The sequence below is a fragment of the Cricetulus griseus genome, chromosome 4 (assembly GCF_003668045.3).
Source record: "Cricetulus griseus strain 17A/GY chromosome 4, alternate assembly CriGri-PICRH-1.0, whole genome shotgun sequence".
Taxonomy (NCBI): Eukaryota; Metazoa; Chordata; class Mammalia; order Rodentia; family Cricetidae; genus Cricetulus; species Cricetulus griseus.
The window spans coordinates 67,929,924-67,951,001 of NC_048597.1; the positions used below are offsets into that span (position 1 = coordinate 67,929,924).

General features: G+C 52.0%; 2 protein-coding genes across 3 annotated transcripts; one reads left to right on the forward strand and one right to left on the reverse strand.

Annotated features, from left to right (window-relative positions):
* Positions 1-201: 201 nt before the first annotated feature.
* Positions 202-5,033, reverse strand: Polr2h (RNA polymerase II, I and III subunit H). The gene is made up of 5 exons (XM_027413044.2): positions 4,619-5,033; positions 3,558-3,641; positions 3,219-3,312; positions 2,100-2,183; positions 202-566 (listed from the first exon to the last, which is right to left on the reverse strand). The coding sequence occupies exons 1-5, from the start codon at positions 4,689-4,691 to the stop codon at positions 449-451; spliced, it is 453 nt and encodes a 150-aa protein (XP_027268845.1). The 5' UTR covers positions 4,692-5,033; the 3' UTR covers positions 202-448.
* A 249-nt stretch (positions 5,034-5,282) lies between these two features.
* Clcn2 (chloride voltage-gated channel 2) lies at positions 5,283-20,677 on the forward strand. 2 transcript variants are annotated; one of them, XM_027413036.2, is made up of 24 exons: positions 5,283-6,723; positions 8,880-9,036; positions 9,186-9,317; positions 9,639-9,767; positions 9,849-9,982; positions 10,086-10,163; positions 10,245-10,323; positions 10,455-10,580; positions 10,667-10,751; positions 10,839-10,940; positions 12,181-12,265; positions 12,425-12,580; positions 12,905-12,974; positions 13,209-13,319; positions 13,587-13,800; positions 14,117-14,250; positions 14,490-14,662; positions 14,757-14,871; positions 15,027-15,100; positions 15,281-15,340; positions 15,465-15,503; positions 15,659-15,763; positions 19,975-20,061; positions 20,154-20,677. In XM_027413036.2, the coding sequence occupies exons 1-24, from the start codon at positions 6,640-6,642 to the stop codon at positions 20,346-20,348; spliced, it is 2,724 nt and encodes a 907-aa protein (XP_027268837.1). In that variant the 5' UTR covers positions 5,283-6,639; the 3' UTR covers positions 20,349-20,677. The 2 variants fall into 2 exon arrangements, with proteins under 2 accessions (XP_027268837.1, XP_035300589.1); XM_035444698.1 differs by having other exon boundaries at positions 13,593-13,800.
* Positions 20,678-21,078: the final 401 nt, after the last annotated feature.

Below are 21,078 nucleotides of genomic sequence, written 5' to 3' on the forward strand. Positions count from 1 at the left end.
CACACACACACTGGGGGGGGAAGATACCTCCTTTGTTGCACACAAAAGAGCCTTGGTTTTGACTCCCAGCATTGCATAAGCCAGGTGTGAGCAATCCCAGAAACTCAGAAGACAGTGGCAGGAGGATCAAGTCCAAGTCCAGCCTAGGCTAGACAGCAAAAGTAAACCCTGGATGACCCCACCCCCAATTCAAGAGAAGAGTCTGAAAAAGTAAGCTTTAATTTAAAAAAAAAAAAAATCATACACAACTTGAGATTCATGCTGCGCTCTCCCGCTGCACCTTCTACAGACAAGTCACTTTTCCACTGAATTCAGACAAACTGAAGCTGTATCCAGAGTGGACACAGAGCCAGTTCCTTTCACAGGTCAGCAACGCCAGCTTCTACTCAGGTTCGAACAGTGTCCATGACTTGAATGACTAAGCAGCAGGGCTGGTTTCCCACGAGGTTCAGAAGGCCAGTTTCTTCATCAGCAGATACACCCTGGAATCCACCTCAAATCCATGCAAGTTGTTGGCATCACCCTGAAGCCTCATGAGCAGGCCCCCATAGGACACATAGGCAGAGCTGAAACAGAAGGTCCCTGGTCCTGAGTCTGAGCTCTCAAGCAGCTGCTTCCCAGCAGCTCTCCGTCCATTTTTTTAAAGGCACTCCCCTAGCATTCTGTCATTAGGAACCAAAGACTGGGACAAACCTGAATGCAGATATGCACAAAGCAGTGTTGTTTACTCTAGTGGAGGAGTAAACGCTGCTGCTATGCCCAAAATAGGAGAGTAGTCACACAAATGAAGGTGTCACCATTCATTACAATGTTGTTCACACAAATGAAGGTGTCACCATTCATTGCAATATTATACAGCTATTGGATACTGAGGTAGGGGCTGGAGAGAAGAATGCAGACCTGGATTCACCACCCCCAAGCACCCACATGGCACCTTACAACCACCTGTAACCCCATTTTCAAGGTGTTCAATGTCCCCCTTCTGACCTTGGTGGTCTCATACCTGCACATGGTACACATATAAGCACCCACGTGCATGCATACACACAAATAAAAAAATACTTTTTTGAAAATGCTAAGGAATCAGGAGGGTGGCACATGTCTTTAATCCCAGCATCAGGAGGCAGTCAAGTAGCTCCCGAGTTCAACACCAGCCTGGGTCTACATAGTGAGTTCCAAGACAGCCCAGGCTACATAGAGAGACCCTATCTCAAAATAAAATAAAATAAAATAAAATTGAGGGGAATTTTCACCTGACAAGGGAAGTATGTTAGACAAAAAAAAAAAGAAAACATTATAAAGGATCTTAAAGGGAAAAGTAAACAAAAGAAAAGAAAAAAGACAGCTAGACCACTCCAACGCTTGTTTTTGTTTTCTCAAAACAGGGTCTCACTATCTCTGGCTGTCCTAGAACTTACTCTGTAAACCAGCTGACCTTGAACTCACAGAGATCTACCTGCCTCTACTTCCCAGGTGCTGGGATTAAAGGTGTGCACCACACCAGCTATTTAAATTGTAAAAAACGTCCTCCTAGGTGACTTTTGTTCTTTTTCACATTAATTTTCTGCTTCAAGATTCTAACAACCATATTGTTTTAAAATCAATTTTGTTTTGGTTTTTCAAGACAGGGTTTCTCTGTGGCTTTGGAGCCTGTCCTGGAACTAGTCTCTGCCTCCCGAGTGCTGGGATTAAAGGCGTGTGCCACCACTGCCCGGCATTTAAAACCAATTTTAAAGAAAAAGAAAAATTAGGCAGGGAAACTAAAGAACCAAGGTCTGGGTTACAGAGTAGCAACACATACACAAGTAAAAAATAAAAAGGCCTAGTCATGAAATGCTGCTTGTGATCCCCCAAGATGTTCTCTGTTGTCCCTCATGAAGCAAGATTACCAAAGTCTCCTGTGGGCCACAGGGCCTTGAAATCCTGATAGCAGGTGATGTAAGTAATCAAAATTCAGACTAGAAACTGTTCCCAAAACAAATTCTTCCACCCCGGCTTCGGGTACTAGAAAAAACAAAGAACCTGATACAGAAGGAGAAGCATGACCCAATTTCACAACAGGGAGGTTGGATTATTAACAGCCAGACAATGTTACTTACAGACGTGTCGCCGCTTCGGTTGAGGTCTCATCCCCCTCAATCCTATATACTTTCCCATACATGACATACTCAAACTGGTCCGCCCTACAAACAATAGGCAAAGTTACTTTTCACAGCAATCAATAGTGTAAGAGACATTTAAAAATGGAAACTGAGCCAGGCATGGTGGCACAATCCCAGCACTCAGGAATCAGAGGCAGAGGCAGAGACAGAGGCCTGTGAGTTTTCGGCCAGCCTGACAGTCTACAGAGTAAGTTCCAGGATAGTCACGGCCACACAAAGAAACCTTGTCTCGAAAAACCAAAAAGATAGAAATAATTAAAATAGAAACTGATAACAACAAATGCCATGGAAGCGCAACCTTATTTGGCTTTCACATCAATTCAGTGAACTAGAAATGACTGTCTGTACTTTATTGATAAGGAAATGGAAGATGGAAGTAGTGGAGCTGAGAAGTAAAAGTTCAGTATATAGTCATGGCTGTCCTAACTGGCTATGTAGACCAGGCTAGCCTCAAACTCACAGAGGTCTCCTGCCTCTGCCTCCTAAATGCTGGGATTAAGTGTGTGTACCACCAGACCCAATACTCCACAGTCTTTCTGTCACACCAAAATCTAGGTTACTATGTAATCATTTTCTAGGCCTTAAAAAAGCTACATTTGCAGGGTGTGGTGGTACATACCTTTAATTCCAACACTGAGGAGGCAGAGGAGGTGGATGTCATCTGTGAGTTTGAGACCAGCTTGGTCTACATAGTCCAGGCCAACCAGGACTACAAAGTGAGACCCTGTCTCAAATAAATAAACAACTGCAGTTCACAAGCTTCCACTCACTGCTCTCACTAAGTAATCAAGCCAGTTGTTTGAAATTTTTTTCAAATTTTTTAGAGACAGGGTCTCCAGCCCAGGTTGGTCTCAGATTTGATGTGCAGCCAATGGTGTTCTTGAACTCCTCATCCTCCTGCCTCATCTCCCGAGTTCTGGAATTACAGACACAAACCATCACACCCAGTTCTGGTTGTGTGAATTCTAAGTGCAGTAATGTCTTTTTCTAGCAGTAAAATAAAGACCATTCTATGTACTACTTATCTATTTAGTCCCTCCTTTACCACCGCCTCACCTGGAAGGCCTGTCATCTGTGGGGTTGTATTCACCATCATCCAAGGTACCATCTTCATACAAAGTACTAGCTATGACCAATCGGAACTTGTCACCTGAAAAGAGCATCAAGCGGAAACCAAAGATAAAAATCACTTGCTAAAGCCAGTCGTTGGCAGCACATGCTTTTAATCCCAGTACTCAGGAGGCAGAGGCAAGCGGATCTCTGTGAGTTCGAGACCAGCCTGTTCTACAAGAGCTAGTTCCAGGACAGCCTCCAAAGCCATAGAGAAAACCTGTCTCGAAAAACAAACAAACAAACAAAAAAATTCACTTGCTAGCTCCTGTGTTGGACACTTACCCAAGTCCACTGGGTAAATCTGAATGTTCACGTCTAAGATGAGGTCCATCTTGAAAGATTCACTCTCACAGTGCAGCCGAGATACTGGGAAAGAGCGACAGACATAATTACAGGCAACAGAGTCGGGGTCGAATGCAGGAGAACAAATCTTTCAACTAGTCCACAGCCATTAGCCTTGCTCTGGGACACAGACACAGAGTGCAATCCAAATCAGATTCAGAGAAGAAAGGGAGTAAACACCTCAGCAAGTGTCAGGATCCCAAGAAAGAAGCAGAACTTCTCTGGCAGCAACCCGTCTCTAGGCTCTAAGCACACCTGGATGATTTAGACTAAACTCAACTCTGAACAAGATAGTCATTAGTCCAGAGATCCCCACTTCCTAGTAGGCACTCTGCGGAGGGAATAGGCAGGGTGTATTGAGAACTGACACCTGTCTTTAAAAATGGGGGGGGCACGCCTTTAATCCCAGCACTTGGGAGGCAGAGGCAGGTGGATCTCTGAGTTCAAGGCCAGTCTGGTCTACAAAGCAAGTTCCAAGACAGCCAGAGCTACAAAGAGAATCTGTATTGGGGGGGGGGGGGTCTGTCTCCAGGTAAAGTGACACTGAGAAGAAACAACTTCCGGATTACTGGGAAATGAATACACCAAGCAGTCAGCTGCATGAAATTTATAGAGGACTCGGCAAAGGGCTAACAATTCTTGGGGCAATACAAAACTATGGGTTAGGAAGACAGGGAGGTAACTCGCTGCACGGCCTTAAGTAACAAAATAGATCGGGCACCATCACTTCTTACTACAATACTTAAGTGTGCGAGAGAGGCGCACGGTACATACAGCACGTAATACTGAATAAGGAGTCAGAAAGGTGTCCAGGGCTTTCCCAACCCCAAAGCCAAGGGCCACCGAGGCACCAGACACCGCAAACATCATAGGAAAAGCTGTCCCAAGTTTCTCATTATGAAAAACACTGTTTCCTGAGGGAGGTACCGAGAGGGTGGGACGGGCCACTTGGGGTGGGTGGGCATGTTTGGCCTCTTCCTCACCTCCCCTACACACCTTACCTCGGTCAAATTTCTTGCCTTCTGGGTCAATGTCTTTCACATCAAAAATATCCTCGAACAGGATGCCCGCCATCGTAAGGGGCACGAGAACTGCAGAGGTGCGGAGCGCGCGGCCACCACTGGGAATTCGCGCACCCCCTCACGTGGAGAAAAGAAGACAGGGCAGAGTACCGCCCCAAAAAGCGGCAACCAGCCGCAGGGCGCATGCGCACAGGCTTCAGCAACGCAGCCACTTCCGCTGCCTCCCCTCGGGGCTCCTTCACTTCCGCCGGGAAAGGCCACCTCGGAGTGGCTCGGACCTTGTGGGCGAGTCTCAAAGCGCGGTGACTCCGCCCAAGGCGGGGACAGACTAAGTCCCACCCCCGGCGGGTACCGCGATGCGCCCGGCTCTAGGGCGCCCTCTTCAGACCCCGGATCCCGATGCTTGGAAGGCTCCGGGACCGGACCCAGCCAGGAACCTTGATCCTTGGCCCAGAGGGAGCCCGGCCCTAGCCCTTCCCTGCGGTCCGCGTGCCCGCCGAGGGCACAGTCCGTGCTGCAGGAGGGTGAAGCCGAACTCCACCCGCAGAGCGCCCGCCCAGCGGGACGCAGTGCCCAGCCCCTCGGACGGCCACCAAGGTTCCCCACGCTGGTCCGAGCTGGCTCTGACCAGCTAGACGTCACCCGAGCCGGGTCCGTCCGGTTTGGGAATTTGCCGTGATGTCACTGTCAGGGAAAGGAAAGCCCGCATTGTGCCCTCGCCTGGGGCTTCACCTCCTCGCCACGCCGGTCTTCCCTTGGCCCTGCTTGGCACTAACTCTGATCCCCTAGAACACTGCCAATTGAACTTGGTACTGCCTGTCACCCCACTACACTACCCTCTTCTGGACACTGATCCAGTGCGCTTCCACCCGACACTGGCCTTTCCCTGGGAAACGACAGCTCGCAGCGCGCTCTTTCCAGGTGCTATCTCCTTTCATCGCAGCCCCCGTACTGGGCACCGTACGCTCCCCTTGAGCACCACCCTCTGTTTGCTGAATGAGTCTTCATCCTGATGCTGTTCTTTCTACACGGATTTCTGGGCACCGTCCTCTCCAGTGGCACCAACCTAACGCTGTCCATCCTCTTTGTGCCAACGCCACACTGTTCTTATCCTTCCAAGGATCCCGAAAGACAACGTAGAGCTTCACTGGGCCGCTTCCTCGAGGCGTCAGCAGCTACTCAAGTTCCCCCTTTAAGCGATGCCTGGGAGGAGCGACCTCTGCTCCCCCACGCCCGCCTCCCAGGAGCAGCCTCCCCCGCACCAATAGCTCCCTTCCCTCGGGCCTCACCCCTTCCCGTCCCCTCCCACCTCCACCTCCGCCCCGATCTCCAGGCCTAGCAGTTCCAGGTGCACCTTCCCGGGGGAACCCGGAGGAAAAGAAGAAAGGAGGAAGGGAGGCGATAAGGGAGCGGGCTCTCAGGAATCCTCCCAGACCCGTCTGAGCCGCCAGCAAACGCGAAGCAGAGGCTGCCCCAGTCGAGTCTGGCCTGGAGAGCCCGAGATAGCTCGTCAGCAGCCCCCTGCCCCAGCCCTGGAGTCACTACATCCTCAGCCCCTCCCGCACAACGCTGCAGCCGCCCGAGAGCCCGTCCCCTCCACGTGCCAGCGGACCCGCCCCCGTCCGGCCCCGCACCCTCTCGGGGCCGGGTCAGCCCCCGGCCTCCCCAGAGAAGGGGTGCAAGATCGCGTTGCAAGCGCCCCCTGCCGCTTCTCCGGAGGCCAGGAGGCGGCTCCAATGCAGACCCCAGCCCGACCGGACGCCCCTGCAGATGGGCCAGGGCGGAGCAGCAAGCAGGGCACCGCCCTCGGCCCGCCCGCCAAGGAGGGGACGCTAGCGAGAGGCTGAGCCTGCGGCGCGCGCCCGGGGACCGTCGCACTCTGCACTCGGCCGCCGGGGCTGAGGGGACGGGACGGGTGCGGGCGCGGGCTCAGCGGGCCGGGAGCTGAGTCAAGGCCAGAGCCCGAGAAGCCAAGGGAGGCAAGAGGACAGTGCACCGAGATGGCGGCCGCCACGGCCGCGGCGGCGGCGGCGGCGGCGGGGGAAGGGATGGAGCCTCGGGCGCTGCAGTATGAGCAGACCCTGGTAAGTGAAACCTAAGGGGTGCGCTATGGCACCACTGCTGCAGGTTGCCCTAGGAAGTGTGAGCACAGGCGGCCTACCCAAGCCCGGCCTCAGCCTTCCTCAGCTGTGGAAACTGAGGTTCGGGATCCGACAGGCTATAGGTTCAGGGTGTTTGAAAGCTGCTTGCTGGTTTCTGGCTGAGACTGGTGGCCTGGAGAGGACAATGACACCAGGTGTTTGGCCCAGGTGTCCTTCCCCTTACTCCCTTCGGCTGACACGATTTTGTTTTTTCCACTTACCAAGTTACAGCACCCCAGTACCCTTTCTCGATACCTGTGAACTTTCTCCAAATGCCTATCCACATTCTACACCTTCCCTGTGTCCCTACTATGCCACAGCATTAAGCTGGACATAAAGACTGCAGGGAAGTAATCAAATCCAAACCTACCCCCTGCCTTTAAAGACTCAAAGTCCAGCATTGACAAGAACCCCTCAGTCGAACTTTTGGGAAAGGTGGCTGGCTTAGGTGGCTTGTCACCCTGGGGACCGAAGCTTGAGGGTTGATGCAGGAAGCAGGAATGGGTGTGAGAATTGGAACCTTTGTTCTAGCTGGATCTAGGCAGGTACCCCACCACCACTACCACCCACGCCCATGGAGTGTCCCTTGACCTCATCAGAAGCAGGGGTCCTGAGCTTTGAGATGACTCATAGCAAGTCAAGAGTTAAGAAGCCATTCACCCTCATGTCACTAGGGTGGGGGGCCCAAGCCCTACAGAAAGAAACTGGCCCTATGGCTCCGTTTTATCAGCTCGGGCTGGAATTTGCCCTGGAGGGTGTCAGGGAGGAACCTCCTTGAGAGAGGGCCTGGATTGTAACTGAGTCAGGGAGGTGCCCAATTACCAGAGACTGTATGAAACTGGATGACTGGGAGAGGTGGTAGGTGTGAGTGACGCTAGTGCCGGCAAGCCCTTTTGTTGGCAATGGCTGTTATCCTTGCCATGCACAGGTCAAGGAGAGGGGCATTTGGCCATGGAAGCCAGGCACCTAAACTCTGAAATGGTATCTCTTTTGCACCAGCCGCCACTCCATCTCCCTGTGTCTATGAAATGAGCTCTCAGGGTCAAGCTCTCCCTGCTCTGGCCTCTCCCACTTCCCCTCCTACCCTTTTGTCTGGCCCTCACCTCCTCCCACCTGCTGTGTTTCCACACTCTGGTCTCTTCCTCCTCCCTGCTCTCGGGTCTTTCTCCCTCTTTCCTATATAGTTCCGTTCCCTCTGCTTCTCCCTTTCCTCTGTGTCTCACCCGAGCTCTGTCTATCCCCCCCCACACACACACACACACAAACCCCAACCCCAACAGGAGCCCTTTGTGTCTTGAAGCTCCGCGGGTGGCAGCCAGAATCTACTCCTCCCCACCCCCCAACACACGCCCAGCTTGGCAGGTCCAGCCATAACTCTCTTCCCATCAGCCTTGTACCACAGTCACAGCCTTGCCATCTGCAACCTCTGCTGTCCCCAAGACCTGTCACTGGCCCCAAGTGCAGTTCCAGAGGGACTGAAATCACCCAACACTGCCTTACCCACCCAAAGAGGCTTTCCACTTTGAGCTGGGCTGCCGGGCTAATGGGGGTTTGGGAGTGGAGAATGAGGACAAGGGGATTAGGGTGGGTGGGAAGGGTGCCACTGAGTTGGTCACAGGCCAAAGGCCCAGTAGGAACGTGATAAGGATTGGGGCTGGGACCTCCTAGGCCCAGCTCAGCTGCTCTCAGCTCCACCAGCCTCTTATTGTTGCTCATACGCCCTTGACCATCCCTTAGTCTCTGACCTTCCTGCCTCCCACTTTCAGACTGTGCCTTAGGTTTTTCCATCTTTTCCCTCCTCTGGACCCTTCCCTCTCCTCCCCAGTGCCCTCACTCCTGGCTCGCCAGAAGAGGACTGATTATTCTGCCACCCCCAGAGTTGTGTCCCTGTACCTTGTCTGTCCCCATCACTCTGGCCAGGACAGCCCCCGCAGTCTGCAATGTGCATTGTTCCCACACTCTGAGCCTAGTGAGAACTGGATTCAAGATGGGGTACACAGTGTGGGAGCTGAGCAAAGCAGGGTCAGAACCCAGGAACCCTCCCTGCATTCCCCACCTCAGGCACACATGCTAATGCCATGTTTTATCTGTGGTTCCAGATGTATGGCCGGTACACCCAGGAACTTGGGGCCTTCGCCAAAGAGGAAGCTGCTCGGATTCGCCTGGGAGGGCCTGAGCCCTGGAAGGGGTCCCCTTCTGCCCGAGCTCCCCCAGAGCTCCTGGAGTATGGACAAAGCCGATGTGCCAGATGCCGCAGTGAGACCTGGATTGGGGCAGGGACCTGACTGTTCTATACTGGGGGAGGCAGAGACCATTAGAGCTGCCCATGGGGGATGGGGAGAGACGGATGAGTAAGAGCACTTTGGTACCAGCTTCTCTATGGATCTTCCCTTCCCTGCCTCCAGTTTGTTCTGTACGCTGCCACAAGTTCCTAGTGTCCAGGGTTGGTGAAGACTGGATCTTCCTGGTCCTGTTGGGGCTCCTCATGGCATTGGTCAGTTGGGCCATGGACTATGCCATCGCTGTCTGTCTACAGGGTGAGGGCAAAGGCTGGGAAGGGCCAACCTGTTTCCTCCATGCCACAGTTGTTTAAGTCACTTGGCTACTGGCCACTTTGTCTGGCCAGGCTGACTGCCCATCTCCAGGCATAGTTACTGCCGCTTGCTCAGGCCACACCTTCTTGCCTGCCCTCCATCTGCCTTATCTATGATGGGCTTTGTCCCAGTGAAAGGCCTTATAGGGCCTTTCAGTCTCTCTGTGCCCCGGCTCTGTACACTTGTCATATCAGTGTGTCCCAGTGGCAGGCAAGGTGTGGATATGTACACCAGAAGTCCAGCAAGCATGTCGTGTGCCCACAGCTCAGCAATGGATGTCCCGGGGCTTAAACACCAACATCTTACTCCAGTACCTGGCTTGGGTTACCTACCCTGTCGTCCTCATCACTTTCTCTGCTGGATTCACCCAGATCCTGGCCCCACAGGCTGTCGGTAGGATAGGAGGGATTGAGGGAGGCTCAAGCTTCCTGAATGAAAGTGTCAGACGACTTACCTGGGTATGTACCTCTGCAGGATCTGGCATCCCTGAGATGAAAACCATCCTTCGGGGAGTGGTGCTAAAAGAATACCTCACCCTCAAGACCTTTGTAGCTAAGGTCATTGGGCTAACTTGTGCCCTAGGCAGTGGGATGCCCCTTGGCAAAGAGGTAATTGCAGGTTGGGGAATGAAGGAGCCCCTCCCATTGGAAGAAAAGGCCAGGCAAGGTCTGGAAGGCCCTGTCCCTACTCACAACCAACCCCTACCACCAGGGACCCTTTGTACACATTGCCAGCATGTGTGCTGCCCTTCTCAGCAAGTTCCTCTCCCTCTTTGGGGGCATCTATGAGGTAAAAGGAGAACCTTAATATCTGACGGGGGGGGGGGTAACCGCTGAGCCCAAACTGACTCTGTGCCCCCACCCTTGCCAGAACGAATCCCGGAACACAGAGATGCTGGCTGCTGCATGCGCAGTGGGAGTGGGCTGTTGCTTTGCAGCACCTATCGGAGGTAGGCGTGGCTCCAGTCAGCATAGCCTAGCCCCACATTTGGCCTCTCCTCCTCAACCCCTCTTCTCCTGGGAGTAAGTCCTCCGAAGGCCATACTCTGGCCTCAAGGGCGATGTCCTCTGCCCCTTGCAGGGGTCCTATTCAGCATTGAGGTCACCTCCACCTTCTTCGCTGTTAGGAACTACTGGCGGGGCTTCTTTGCGGCCACCTTCAGTGCCTTCATCTTTCGGGTCTTGGCAGTCTGGAACCGTGATGAAGGTGGGGATATTGGGGGCGGTGAGGGCATCTAAGGTAATGCAAGTGGAACACAAGTTTACCTGCCACCCTGTACTTCTTCCCTTCAGAAACCATTACTGCTCTCTTCAAAACTCGGTTCCGACTGGACTTCCCCTTTGACCTACAGGAACTGCCAGCCTTTGCTGTCATTGGGTAAGGGGCTTACAGGAGGGTGTGGGATAGCAAGGAGGTTTCCATGAGAAGGCCTCCCCTCTACCCTGGTACTTCTTTCTTCTCCAGTATTGCTAGTGGCTTCGGGGGAGCCCTCTTTGTCTACTTGAACCGGAAGATTGTCCAGGTGATGCGGAAGCAAAAAACCATCAACCGCTTCCTCATGAGGAAGTATGTGGCGCACTCTTTTCTCTGCTGCTCTGGGTTGTCTAAGGGCCACATGGGGAGATGGAGAGGCATTGAGGGTTTGAAGTAGAGGCCCAGTCAAAATCAGGCACTTCAGCCAGGTGCAGTGCCACACACCTATAATCCCAGCACTCCAGAGGCTGAGGCAGGATTGTAGCAAGGTCTAAACCCACTGTGGCTACAGTGTGACACTAGGTCTCTCATATGAAAGAGTAAAAGGTAGCTAATCAGCTAATGTTTTCCTGCTGATGCTATGACCTGTATCCATGGCAGCCACCTGGGATCTGTTACTTTTGAACTTTACTCAGGGGCAGGGGCACTTGACATAAAAGGCCAAGGTTTTCAGGCCTCATGCAGATAGCAGACAGTGTGTTTGTACCTCAGTTTACCCCATGACCAGTGTGGATGGATATTTTTTATCTCAGAACACAGCTCTTTGCGTTATGAGCCTGAGAACTGGGAACAGGAAGGCATTCTTCAGAGCTTCTTCTACACCACCGCCTTCGCTCTGGAGACAGGGTCTCACTGTGTAGCCCAGGCTGGCCTCGATCTCCAGAGTGCACCTACCTCTGCCTCCCAGTGCTGGAATCAAAGACGTGCGCTACCACACTCAGCTCACAATGCTCTCTTTTAGGTCACCATTGAGGGCAGACAGTGGTAGAGGCCTCTTTAAGCCTTCATACCACTCGCCCTTCAACTGGGCTTCTGAGAGCTGAGGCAGTTTCAGCTCAGACTTCTCCAAAACAGGGCTAGAGATGGGTTTGCTGTTGCTGCCCCCTATGGGGTTAGGGCAGGACCCCTCCACTCCTAGCTCTTATAATAATCCCAATCCACCATCACACTTGGAGCTGTGGCATCAAACACAATAAAAAAGGACTTACTCTCTCGGGGGCTGGAGAGATGACTCAGTGGTTAAGAGCACTAGCTGCTCTGCCAGAGGACCCGAGTTCAGCTCCCAGTACCCACATGGTGGCTCACAAGCATCTAAAATGAAATCAGGTGCCCTCTTGTAGTGTGCAGGGCATACATGCAGGCAGAACACTGTATGCATAATGGATAAATAAATAATCTTAAATTTAAAAAAGGACTTACTCTCAGGCACTGTACCTTGATATATAAGCCCTGCTCTGATCTTAGTCCTGAGGTATATAAGAGCACCTGGCCTATGATCAGTCCATGGGAGGTGTGTGACTTTTGTCTGATGCTGTAAAACCTCCATCTCTAGACGGCTGCTCTTCCCGGCACTAGTGACCCTGCTCATCTCCACTCTGACCTTCCCCCCTGGCTTTGGACAGTTCATGGCTGGACAGGTAGCCCTTAGCCGAAATGTGACCCCCCCCACTCACCCAGATGCATTCCTTTCCAAAGCCAACAGCCCCAGCATGACTGCGACCCCGTGTTTCCATGGACTCCTATGGGACTCTTCCTGGGGTCCTGTGTCCCAGCCTAAAGCACTCTGTTTACTCTAGCTCTCACAGAAAGAGACCCTAGTCACTCTGTTTGACAACCGGACGTGGGTCCGCCAGGGCCTGGTAGAGGATCTACAACTACCCAGCACTTCACAGGCCTGGAATCCACCACGTGCCAATGTCTTTCTCACTCTGGTCATCTTCATTCTCATGAAGGTGAGACTCCTTCCATGGCTATACACCACTACTGGTTTCCAGGCCACTAGGAACATGTGCCATCCCAAGCACTTACCATGCATTCAAAATATTGTGACAAAGGGACTCTTATCCCTGTCTTAAAGATGGTGAGGCAAGACACAGAAAAGTAACTGCCAAAGCAGTTGGTTGGATGAGAGGATTTGAACCCCAGCCTTCTAGTTCCAGAGTCCTTTCTTTTCCCTTCATCTCTGGGGATTCTGGGCTAGCTGGGAAGGTTGTGCTTGGTAGATGGGTAAGAGGTGCTTCCCTGGGGCCTCTCTTTTGAACCCTTCCTGCCTACAGTTCTGGATGTCTGCACTGGCCACTACCATCCCAGTGCCCTGTGGGGCCTTCATGCCTGTCTTTGTCATTGGTGAGTCTGCAGCTGCCTGCCTTCCAGCCTGTGCCCTTCATACCCTCTGGCTGTCCCTTGTAGATCCCTCCTCTGCCCAGAACTGGGTTTTGGCCCAACTCTAGCCCAAACCCCCACTCCCATGGGACTGCCCTATGTACTAAATGACCCACTGGCCCCTCCCCCACCTTCTGACCCTCTCTCTTCCTAGTGTTCCCCCACTACCTCTTTCTCTTCCTAAAACCCTCCCTGAAGGAGCAGCATTTGGGCGGCTGGTGGGTGAAAGCATGGCCGCCTGGTTCCCAGACGGGATTCACACAGATAGCAGCACCTACCGGATTGTACCTGGAGGCTATGCCGTGGTTGGTGAGCACCCAGTTCTGTTTGCTTTGTGATGCTGGGGACCAAACCCAGGGTGTTGCACATGCTGTGATGTATTTACAGTCCCAGCAGTGCCCCCAAGTCTGCCTTTTTGTCGTGGGAGGCCCTGGCCCAGGCAGACTCTGAGGCTCTGGTGCCCCCTGCTGGTAGGGCCATAGGCCCTGAGGGACACTAAGCAACCTTGGCTCTGGGAAGGGAAAAAGTCTCTTGGGGAGTGAGCACCCTGAGGAGACTGAGCATGGCTGTTCCCAGGGGCAGCTGCACTTGCAGGAGCGGTGACACACACAGTGTCCACAGCTGTGATCGTCTTTGAGCTCACCGGCCAGATTGCCCACATTCTGCCTGTCATGATTGCCGTCATCCTGGCTAATGCTGTTGCCCAAAGCCTGCAGCCCTCCCTCTATGACAGCATCATCCGCATCAAGAAGCTGCCCTACCTGCCTGAGCTGGGCTGGGGCCGCCACCAGTATGAAGGGCCCAGTGCAAAGAGGGTGGGAGTGAGGGGTAGGCCTCCCAGGACCCTTCAACCCCACCTCCAGCAAGGTCCCAAACTAGTAAGGCTGAGACCCTAGCTATTTTGCTCTGGGTCTGAGATGCCCTCACCCTGGGGTATCTATAGCTGGCCTCTACCGACCCAAAAGGAAGGTAGAGAACACTATCTGCCCTGGGCCCTCCACCCCTGTCCCCTGTGGTTCTCCAGCCTTCCTCGTGACACAGGGATGGTGGTACCCTGGCCAGTCTTGCATGTTGAGCACACACTGAATGCCCGACTCTATCCCCAGGCAGTACCGGGTGCGTGTAGAGGACATCATGGTACGGGATGTGCCCCATGTAGCCCTCAACTGCACCTTCCGGGACCTGCGGTTGGCACTGCACAGGACCAAGGGCCGTATGTTGGCTCTAGTAGAGTCCCCTGGTGAGGCCAAGAGGAGTCCCAGGTGTTATGAGCATCTCTTGGGGGGGGGTGGTCAGCTCAGAAAGGGTTAGGGAGCCCAGAACCAGTCACCTCCTTGTATATATAGGTCAACGCTTGGCAAGCAGGGTTTTCCTTTAGGTGTATAGTGCGTGTCCAGGGCCCCAGCTTGGGTATGGAGAGAGGGCCACAAGTAGAAGCTCACTCACCCACCCCTGAGTCCCCTCCCTTGTTCTATCCAGAGTCCATGATCCTGCTGGGCTCCATCGAACGCTCACAGGTAGTAGCGTTACTGGGGGCCCAGCTGAGCCCAGCACGACGGCGGCAGCACATGCAAAAGCTAAGAAAAGTCCAGATGTCTCCACCATCAGATCAGGAGAGCCCCCCCAGTTCTGAGACATCCATTCGCTTCCAGGTAAGGAAAAATGCTGCATGACCACACGTAACTTCTGAAGCATCGTCTTGGAGGTTCTGCACCACAATCTCCCAGCCCCTCCCTGTCTGTGCAGGTGAACACAGAGGACTCAGCTTTCTCTGGATCCCACGGGCAGACTCACAAGCCCCTGAAGCCTGCTCTAAAGAGAGGGTCCAGCAACACCACAAGCCTCCAGGAAAGTACCACAGGTAAGCCATCTCTGACCCACCTCAAAGCCTGAGCCACCAAGGATGGATGGAGCTACCTGGGCGGACACGGTGGAGTTGGAAAAGCCTCTCCCCTTCTTCTGCACCTTACCCCTCTACCCAACTTGCCCCCTCTGAACCTCGCATTTGGAACACAGGCAACATGGAGTCAGCAGGCATTGCCCTCAGAAGCCTCTTCTGTGGCAGTCCACCTTTGGAGGCTACCTCAGAAGTGAGTAGCCCAGATGTTCCCCTCCTGCCTGTCCAGTTTCCTATCTGACTGTCCCACTCTGCCTGCCTCCTGCTCCTGTCAGCTCGGCCCCTGCAGTGTTCCCTTCTTCCTGGGTTCCATTCCCCCTTCATGCCCCTCCCCCCGTAACCTCAACTCCTCTCTGCTTTGGCTCTGACAAAGCTGGAAAAGTCAGAATCCTGTGACAAGCGCAAGCTGAAGCGGGTCCGAATCTCCCTTGCGGTACGTGTGCCCCTCTCCCTGTAGCTCAAGACCTGGGGGAGGGGCTGGGGGAGGGTAATGTTCTAGGTGGGACAAACCTCCCAAACCAGGGGTACATCCACCTCCCTCCCTGCCTTCCTCCTAGAGTGACTCCGACCTGGAAGGGGAGATGAGTCCTGAGGAGGTAAGATGCCATTACAGTCTAGACTATTTCTTCCTGGGTGGGCTGTCATCTCAGCTAATGGATCACAGGGAGGAAAAGGGGCAAAGCAGCCTCAGAGAGATGAGAGGGGAGCTTCAGGCTGCCTCTTCCCTGATCATCAGTCTCTTTACTCTCAGATCTTAGAGTGGGAAGAACAGCAACTAGACGAGCCTGTCAACTTCAGTGACTGCAAAATCGATCCTGCACCCTTCCAGCTAGTGGAGCGGACTTCTTTGCATAAGGTAGGACAGGGTAGGTCTGGAGTCTTGTGATGGTGTAGGAGGGAGGCATGAGAGATGGTATGCTTGATGCTGTTTTTACAACATACTGCTTTATGCCATGGGAGCCTTCGAGCCAGGACTCCTTAGCCTTGTCCTACTGCTTGGTAGAACCAGGCATCATTTTTCCTCTGCTCAGACTTAGCCCAGAGAATTCTGCACCAAAGCAGCAACAAAGACACAGCTTGAGCTGGGTGGAAGCCAGAAGGCCAGGCCAGGGTCAGAGCTAGGCAGGAGGCTGCCAGAGCCCAACAAGGCTGATACACACCCACGCTGGGGGGAAAAAAAAAAAAGGGAGGGGAGGGGAGGGGGTGAGAAACAGGCCAGATAAGAAAATCTAATAAACAAGCTAACAGTCAAGAAGGATGAGTCGACTGCAGCTAAGAGATAAACAAAGATGAGAGACACCAGTAGGGGGCTTGGAATGTCAGACCCCAGAGAGTCTAACTTCAAGCAAGTCAAAGGAAAACTGGTAGAGGAGACTTAGAAAGATAGCTCAGCAGAGGTGGCAGTAGGAAGAGAAATAAGTATACATTGATGGAGGTAAGTGGCGTACACATGAGGAAGGCAGGGGCACAACTGGGTACCAGAATGCTGCCATGTAAAGGCAGGGAATACAGGCTACCCAGCCAAGGGGTATTTTAATCACACTTTTTAGCAGACTTAATGTGTAAGCCTCCATTGGCAGGCACAAGCAGAAGTGACAGGTGTGGGTCAGTGGTCCCAAGTCTTCAGCTTGGGTGGCTAGCTTAGATATAAACTGTGGCTAAAAAGTCCGCATAGCATGTACAAGCAGAGGCCATGATGGCAAGGATAGGAAACACAAACAGAAAAACAGCAAAAATAAAGGAACTTAGGACCTTCTATGTAAAGATCAAAATGAGTAAGGAACTGCTGTACTGTGGTGAAGGAAAAGGAGAGAGGCCAGAAGGTAATACGAGCTGTACTTAAAGCCTTTCTTCCCCAAGACCTCTAAAGTTGTCCCAGTCATCAGCATCTTTTTCCTTTTTTTTAAGATTTTATTTATTTATTATGTATACAACATTCTGCTTCTATGTATATCTGCACACCAGAAGAGGCACCAGATCTCATAACGGATGGTTGTGAGCCACCATGTGGTTTCTGGGAATTGAACTCAGGACCTCTGGAAGAGCAGTCGGTGCTCTTAACCTCTGAGCCATCTCTCCAGCCCCTCTTTTTCCTTTTTTTAAAAATATTTTTTGTTGGTGGCGCATGCCTTTAATCCCAGCACTTGGGAGGCAGAGGCAGATGGATCTCTGTGTGTTCGAGGCCAGCCTGGTCTTCAGAGCAAGTGCCAGGATAGGCTCCAAAGCTACAGAGAGAAACCCTGTCTCGAAAAACCAAACAAAAAATTTTTTTGCTTTTTGTTTTTTGGAGACAGGGTTTCTCTGTATTGCTTTGGAGCCTGTCTTGGAACTCGCTCTGTAGACCAGGCTGGCCTGGAACTCACAGAGATCCTGCCTTCCGCCTCCGGAGTGCTGGGATTAAAAGGTTGCACCACCAATGCCCTGTTCTTTTTCCTTTTTTTGAGACAGGATCTCATATAGCCCAAGTAGGCCTTGAACTCATGATAGTCTGCCTGCCGTGGTCTCTGGAGATTTCAGGTGCACACCATCATCCTCCGCTTTGATTCCCTTGATTTTTCTGTCACATAATAGTGGTGATAAGAACACTGGAGTGCACGTGCTTGCTGTGTGCCAGGGACCATGCCAAGATCTCACAGCCACACTAGCCAATGGGTATTGTGAAGAAATCACCCAAAGTCACACATGTAGGAAGTAGCAAAGCTGGGCCTGGACCCGGAGACAATCCAACCCAAAAGCCTGTCTTAACCATTCTAAAACAGGGAAACTAAGTTATGCAAGGAGAAAATCATTTGCCTGCTTCAGTTTGGCAGAGTCAGACCCAGGGCCCATATCTGACCCTACTCTCAGAATTCTTTCAGAAGGCCATATTGCCCTTTCCCCTGTCTGTTCAGTCCACTGTTGCCAGGCCCAAGAAATTTGGGCCCTCCAATGGGCTCCCTGGTGTCTGATTAAATTAGAATGAAAGAACAAAGTAGGTGTTTGTTACAAACTTACACTCTCAGAGGAAAGGAAGAAGCTGCCGAGGAACCACTAACAAAAGTACAGAGAACCGGAATAATATAAAAGATTAGAATTCTAGAGATTAGAGTCTAAATTAGAATCTCCTTATTAAAGCAGTAAGCAGTAACCCACTTCCAGAGGGTGGGAATCCAGGAACCTCACAGTGGCCCATGGGTGAAGTGGGTAGCGATGAGGCCAAAGTCCCAAGGTGACAGCAAGACTGGCTAAACTAAACCCCCCCTCTGCCGCTTATAAACTTGGCTGTAGAAGTTAAGGAAGCTGCTTAGCCTTTCCAGGTGTCTTTATCTATAAAGAAGGGGTGACATAAACTGAGTACGGTGGTGTATGCCTGTAATGCTGTCACTCAGGAGGGGGAGGATCAGGTGGTCAGGGTCATCTGTGAATTACATAGCAAATTCAAGATCATCCTGAGATGTGTGAGACCTTACTTCAAAAAAAGAGAAGTTGGCTGGGCAGTGGTGGCACATGCCTTTAGTCCCAGCACTCAGAAGGCAGAGGCAGGCGGATCTCTATGAGTTCAAGGCCAGACTGCTCTACAAAGTGAGTTCCAGGACAGCCAGGGCTATTACACAGAAAAACCCTGTCTTGAAAAACCAAAAAAAAAAAAAAAAAAAAAAGGAGAGAGAGAGGGAGAGAGTCAAAACATGTAAAGCCTGGAAGCTGGGCACAGCAGAACAGCAGGCTGGCACACCAGTCTGGGTTGGCTTAAGAAATGGTCTCACGGGCCAGTCTAGGGAGTCCCGGGTGCTACTCAAGTTTTAGAAAGCCATAGAATGGCAGAGCCCAGCTGGAGAGGGGGCAGGCAGGAAGTAGGAAAACTCATCCTGCTGTCGTCTTAGCTCTGGTGAGGATAGGGAGGCAGAACTAGGGAGAATAGATGACACAGATGTCCCAGAAGTAGAGCAGTAAGCTTGGCAACTGCCAAGCACAAGTTGTTCTCAGGCCTATAAAAGCAGATCTATTGCCTGCTAGATCACTATGATTGGGTATGAGCAGGAAAAGGTCCATGGGAACTGTTTAATAGGCTCCTTGGGAGAAGGTGAGATGGATTATATGACCATCTAAGAGGTTAAAATAACATACCTTATAGTAAAGATGTATCCCCTGGGGAAGACAGGGAAATGAAGGTTAATTTGTAGCATGTAGGGTTCAAGTTATACAACAAAAGATTGCTACCTACATGACAATTAGGAATTGAGGAAACATGGCTTCTTCAAAAAAATGAGTTATTTGGTTGGTTTCGTGGGGGCGGGGGTGTTGTTTTGGTTTGGTTTTTGGTTTTTCAAGACAGCATTTCTCTGTACAGCCCTGGTTGTCCTGAAACTCACTCTATAGATCAGGCTGGCCTCGGAACACAGAGATCCGCTTGCCTGTGAGTGCTGTGACTAAAGGCATGTGCCACCAGAAAACTGAATTTCTAAGATGGGTGTGGTACCACACACCTGTAATCCAATACTTCAAGGCCAGCCTGGGCTAAGTAGTGAGACTTTCACAAAGAAATAAGACTGAACTTCTGTTGGAGTTACAGTTCTGTGATAGACTTCCCCAGCATGGGTGGCACTCTGCCTTTGGTCCCCAGAGCCACCAAACGTAAGTGTGGCCATGCCCAGGATGGAGGAAATTGGGAAATTCTGTAAGCCCCTTCCCATAATTTAGACTAAGGAAATATTTAAAATGTAAGACATTGTTGGGCAGTCAGGAAGCTGTTAGTGCTACACATCTTGAGTCACCTGTTATTCGAAGAGACTCACAAGTACACCCAGAATAGTAGATAACAAGTTCCAGGAAGTGCCGAGAGCTGCTTTCAAGATGGCAAATGCAAACTGCTGATAATGTGAAGGCTGATGGCTTGGGGAAGCAACAATATGAGCAGCCTCGAGGCCTTGGGTTCTGAGCTGTGGGGTGCTAGGACATTCTCAGGGCGTTTCCCGCCAGCAGTGCCCCCACTATTACACCCTTGTAGTCCACACACCCGCATTCTCCCCTTTGGCTGTGACCCTGGGCTGCCCCTTTATCAAGTCCAGTGTTCCTCTCCCTGCTCTGCAGACACACACCATCTTCTCACTGCTGGGAGTGGACCACGCTTACGTCACCAGCATCGGCAGGCTCATTGGGATTGTGACCCTAAAGGAGGTGAGGTGACAGGGCCAAAGCCACTTCCACAGGAGAGGTGCTGGGGAGGGGTCTGAGGAGGGAGCAGATACCTGACTCTCTTACCTTTTCAGCTCCGGAAGGCAATTGAGGGCTCTGTCACAGCACAGGGTGTAAAAGTCAGGCCACCCCTTGCCAGTTTCCGGGATAGTGCCACCAGCAGTAGTGACACAGAGACCACTGAAGTGCATGCGCTCTGGGGGCCTCGGTCCCGTCATGGCCTCCCACGAGAGGGTAGTCCTTCCGACAGTGATGACAAGTGCCAGTGAACCTCACCGGATGGCCTATATTCCTTCTGCAAGCGGCAGCAACCTGAAGCTGGAACCCAAGTCCACTCTAGCTATGTGTCCTCCACCTCCCAGCGGTCCTATCTGGAATGTAACTCAACACCTACCTGCTGGAGGACCAGCAATGCCCTGGCAGGATGAGTTGGAGTCATGTGGCCCTTGCCCACTCTTTGAGAAAAGGGCAGAACTAAAATGGATTTATACTGGAACCTCCAATGACAAGATGTATATAGAAATTTACAAAGATTTTTATATTAATTTAATAAAACAATAAATAGAATAAACACCTAATTAGCCACTCATGTATAGAACACTTGCGCTGTTGGCTCATGTTTTCATTTTGGACCCTCTTACCTGCCCAAGCCTATGACACTCATTCCACAGCCACCTACTGACCCCTGTCTCCCAGGAATCTAGCATCTGCCAGGGGCCTCCATTGCCTGATAGCAATACCATGCCTGAAACAGGGGCCCCTATCACTGTGGCTACAAGCCTTCCATTCAGCCAAGAAAAGCACACCCTCTTTCCCAAGGATGGCCACTCCCTCATGACTGTCCATTCATTGGCACAAACCTTCAGCTACCCAGGTGGCCCCCTTGTGGTCCTCTGTGAAAGAAGAGCATGGCACTCCCTGCTCTGTAACAACCAGAGCCAGTCCTTTTTCCAGTTCCACCCTACTGAGAACCCTGTATGTGCCCACACAACCTTGCCA